Here is a 4,985-nt window from a genome sequence, read left to right as displayed (position 1 = left end):
TGAAACAAACAGAAAAAAGTTTTTAGTGGAATCCACAATCTTGCGTAAACAGGAAGTATATAGTGCTCTGGTGGCAACCATACCAGAAACAGTATACAAAAAAACCTACAAAATATTGGTCCCCATGAAAAATCAGAATGGCAATTACTTGGCAATTAAAATACCTTCCAAACATACAATGAGCATCAAAAATTGAGTCAGGGACTCCAAAAAACATGTAATGTAAAATAAATGTTTTGAAAAGTTCAGAACAATGAGAAAAAAAGTGTAAAATGCCCACAAATCATAACACACTCCTCCCTACCTTCAGTCTTCCTGTAGTATTTTGGCCTTTTCTCATCCCCCTCAATGACAGATGAATCCTTATCTCATCGCCTCTGCTGACTCAAAGCAAAGGGACCAAAGACCCTTTAAAGATTTGACCTGTTATGATTTATGGGTTTTCTCAATGTGCTGAGTCTATTTTTTGCACTTGTATTTTCATATTTTTATGAGTATTTCATGGATGCTGTGATTGTGTTTTCTTAATGGGTCTGGCCATATTATTTGCAATTGCTTGGGTAGCTGGTATGATGAGACTAGTAGTCGTCATAGAATGATGTCATGGGCCACTTCCTATTTAAGGCAGCAGTGCACTATCAGTAGTGTTCAACGTTCTGGATTTTCTAAAAAACCTTTACATGCTTGCTAGTAAAAATCTATTCAAGAGTATGACATTTGCATTATTTTTAACTTTATTAGGACCCTGTGTTAGGATATAGCGAGTCAGAAAATGACTGACTGACTTTTGCATCTTATATTTTGCTACTGCTCTCCTAATAAATTTGACACAGTCTGCCTAATCCTTGAATTTTTTCTCATGTTTTGTTTCAAAGTCATACACTTGCTGTTCAGCACACAATATCTTCATAACACAGAGTACACACAGCTCGATTCATTCTTGCAACAAAACCAAATTCCTTTGTCCACCTGGGTTGAAAAAAACAACTGCTGCACTGGCCTACAATTTTACACCATATTAACATCAGGCCATGTCAATTAAATGGTTTAGACCAGTGCTTCCCAACCCGTGTGCCGCGGCACCCTGGTGTGCCGTGAGCATGGACTAAGGGTGCCGTTGCCAGGTGTCAGAACATAAAACAATTTGATTTGAACTGATAATAAAAATACCAGTTACACCTCAAGACTAAAGTCATGCTACCTGTGTGCTTTAATACAGTCCAGTGCGCATCCTATTTCAACTGCAGTCTGACGAATTAATAAATATTAGCTCTAATTTACTTACTTGCCACAGGGTAAGTGACGTTGCTTCCTGTTGTCTGTTTTTTTTTTTTTTGCAACGAAAATGGCCGACTGTAGTGAAAGTCGTAAACGTAAAAACAACAGCAGCATCAACGACCTCAATGAAAATGATAATGCGGGGAGCAGTAAAGTTGCAAAAACGAAAACACGATACTATCAGGACAGTTACTTGAATTATGGGTTTACATTTGTTGACAAAAAAGGTATTCAGCACCCGCGATGTTTGTTGTGTGGTGATATCCTTGCAAATGAAGCCATGGTTCCAAGCAAATTGCAACGTCACTTTCAAACCAAGCATCAGAATGCAAATAACAAGAACTCGGCATATTTTAGGCGTTTAATGGACAGCCAGCAGAAGCAAGCACAGCTGTTTATGAAAACTGTATCGGTGTCAGACAAAGCCCAGTTGGCTAGTTTTGAAGTCGCAGAACTGGTTGCCATGGCAATGAAACCACACACCATAGTCAAATCTTTGATTATGCCAGCATGCAAGATAATGGTGAAAACGATGCTTGGTGACGATGCAGAAAAAGTGATATCCAAAATGCCATCGTCAAACAACACCGTTTCTAGGAGGATAGAAGCCATGTCATCTGACATCAACAACAACGTGTGCGTTTTACTTCAGACCTGTAAACGATTTGCTCTGCAGATCGATGAATCTACAGATGTTAGTGGAAAATCCCAGTTGCTGGCCTTTGTAAGGTTTTCGAACGGCACAAAAATGTTGGAACAGTTTCTGTTTTGCAAGGAACTTATTGAAACGAAGGGAGAAGATGTATTTAAACATGTTTGCACGTTTTTCAGTGAGAATGATTTGTTGTGGGAATGGTGTGTTGCTATTTGCACAGATGGCGCTCCATCTATGACCGGCAAAATGCGTGGTTTCACGGCATTTGCTAAGCGTGAAAATCCGAACATAATCACCACCCATTGTTTCATACATAGAGAAGCACTTGTGAGCAAGACGCTGGGAAATGAACTGCAGTCAGTTTTAGATCAGGTCATTAAAATTGTTAACTTCATCTTTGAGAAACTGTGCAAAGACATGGGATCAGAACATTACACTCTGCTAATGCATACAGAAGTCAGATGGCTGTCAAGAGGTAAAGTTCTGTCACGGGTGTATGAACTGAGAGATGAACTCCGCCAGTTCTTTCTTAATGAACAAGCAAACAATGAGTTCGTAACACTGTTGGCTGATCCAACATGGTGCAGTAAACTTGCATATCTCGTTGACATTTTTGAAGTATTGAATGCATTGAATTCGGGCATGCAGGGCAATGATTCGAACATACTGTCTGTTACTGACAAGCTGCAAGCTTTCCATCGTAAACTTCTGATGTGGACAAGTGAAATAGAAACAACCTATTTAATTTGCATGTTTCCTCGTGCAGTACAGGCTGATCCTGGCGCCGTCGTGTTGCATGATGTCATTGTTAAGCATTTGTCAGAGTTGGGAGACAATTTGCAACATTACTTTCCAAGTTTAGACATCCCTGGCAATGACTGGATAAGGAACCCATTCCATCAGCAGTTGGACTTGTCTAACTTACAGATGACAGAGAAAGAACAGCTACTTGACATTGCGAGTGACCGAACATTACAGCTGAAGTTTAAGGACATGAATTTAACAGAGTTTTGGATTATGGTTGAAAAGGAACGTCCTGTGTTAGGTGCTAAGGCTGTCGGCATACTTATTCCATTCTGCACCACTTATCTGTGTGAAAAGGCATTCTCGGCATTGACACTACTGAAGACAAAACACAGAGGATGTTTATTGTCAGTTGAAAATGACTTACGAGTGTGTTTGTCAACTGCAGTTCGAGCTCGTATTGACAAACTTTCAAATTCTCTTCGAAGCCAGCCTTCGCATTAATTATGACGTTATAGTCTGCTTTGTGCCTTGTGACTTATTGCACTTTTCATGTTTGTGTTGTGTTCAAGTATTTCATTTGAGACTGGTTTACTGGCAATTTATTTTTGTTACCTTTTGGTACACCTTATAAAAATAGGAATCTCATTCTACTCAACTGATGAGTTAAGATTAAATTGTTAATTTGAGTAGTTACATATTAGAGTGAAGGGGTGCCGTTAGCTGAAAAGATTTCACTAAAGATGCCATGGTTTGGGAGAGGTTGGGAAGCACTGGTTTAGACAATGGTTACTGTAGCTTTTGTGTTTGCAGTTATCTAATGAGTAGTGTATGCATGCAGAATATATCTTATGGCCAGGTGCAGTAATGACAGCTCCACTACTTGGGAAAATTTGGGGGGCCAAGCGGGTCATCCTGGTTATTGTCTGCAGAATGAACAAAAACAAAACAAAAGAAAACACTCTTCAGCATACTTCCCATTATGTGGGTTATTCAAGGCCAACAAAAAGAGGTTGCTACTGTATAACCAAGGTCGAATAGCTAAAGAAGCTCTGTCTGGCAGGTTACTTCAGCTAGTAATGACACCTTCCTCCGAAACGCCCTGGTTTTTGTGGCAGGGCGTGGTCAGTTGCCCTCACTAGGTGGCTTCTTAGTATAATGGAGGAAGAAGGAAATGAAAGTGTTAGCAATAGCACCACCTCTCGTCCTGGCGGGTTATTACATACCTCGATGCGCATGTTTACTGACAATTTTTTTTAAAATTTTTACTATGGTAAACTTTGATGAAGTTATAGACTAAATAATATTTAAATATCTTTACTACAGTTATGTTTTAATGAGAACTGTCAAATAATATTGTACACAGAAGTATTGATCTTCCAGGTGCCACTGGAAACAACATTACGTGCCATGTGCTATAAGCTGCTGACCTGAGACATAGACTAAGACTTTGGTGAATTGATGTCGACCCTAATGGGGAGGGTTTTGAGTAATTCGTTACTCTTATGCTAATTTAATGCACCAAATTTCTGCATTAAGAGATTTTTTTTTTGTTTTTGAATACTCCACACCAATGACTTTTTTAAAAAGCTGCTTGAAAGGGGTTAATACTTCTTCCAACCACACCATTCATTTAATATTTTTCAGTTTAGTCATGTCATCAATCACCTCCCTAACTAAGAAATTTAATCAAAAGTTTGTATGGATACAAGAAGCTCAAAACTCCTTTGATACTTGAAAGGAAATGCTCACCGCGGCCTTTACGCTGTGACATTCTAATATTTCTTTGCAATTTAAAATCGAAGTGGACATGTGTATAATTTTTTCTTGCAATTCTTTCACAGTATTTCTCCAAAAAACTGGTACCTGAAGAACAGAACTATGATGTAGAGAAGTGAGATATTACTGGCAATAAAATTAGCATTGGGGGTGTGGCATCACAAGTCACACAAGCCTTGTTAATTTTAAGATTAAGAAAAAGCAGGACATTCCAGATGAACTTTGTTTTTTGTTTTGTCATTTCCTATTGGTCAGGCGACCAAAATAAAACAATGTAATAATGATATGACCCCAGTAGAACCTGAAAGAATTTTAACACCTGAAAAATTTCTAGCAGCCACCATTGTTAGATGCACTGAAAATCTAGTTTACAAGGTTAAGGATGCTCTGCTGAGCTAGAATATACCTGGATACGTCAGTTAAATTAAACATTCTGAACTGGGTTCATGCTTTGAATTTCTTTGGGTATTAGACTGAATAAATTAGATTATAGTTTTTGTGGAAAAAGATGTATCACAAAATTTATGAA

At 38.5% G+C, this 4,985-nt stretch overlaps 1 protein-coding gene across 1 annotated transcript; it reads left to right on the top strand.

Annotated features, from left to right (window-relative positions):
* The first annotated feature begins 1,345 nt into the window (after positions 1-1,345).
* Positions 1,346-3,181, top strand: LOC114649306 (SCAN domain-containing protein 3-like). The gene has a single exon (XM_028798810.2). The coding sequence runs from the start codon at positions 1,346-1,348 to the stop codon at positions 3,179-3,181; it is 1,836 nt and encodes a 611-aa protein (XP_028654643.2).
* Positions 3,182-4,985: the final 1,804 nt, after the last annotated feature.

This window comes from Erpetoichthys calabaricus, chromosome 3 (genome assembly GCF_900747795.2).
Source record: "Erpetoichthys calabaricus chromosome 3, fErpCal1.3, whole genome shotgun sequence".
Lineage (NCBI taxonomy): Eukaryota > Metazoa > Chordata > Cladistia > Polypteriformes > Polypteridae > Erpetoichthys > Erpetoichthys calabaricus.
The sequence above is the reverse complement of the archived record's forward strand: the minus strand, read 5'-3'. Positions and strand labels throughout refer to the sequence as shown.

What these genes read in the sequence shown, in the direction of transcription:
- LOC114649306 (XM_028798810.2), top strand. Translation starts at nt 1,346, where the DNA reads ATGGCCGACTGTAGTGAAAGTCGTAAACGTAAAAACAACAGCAGCATC.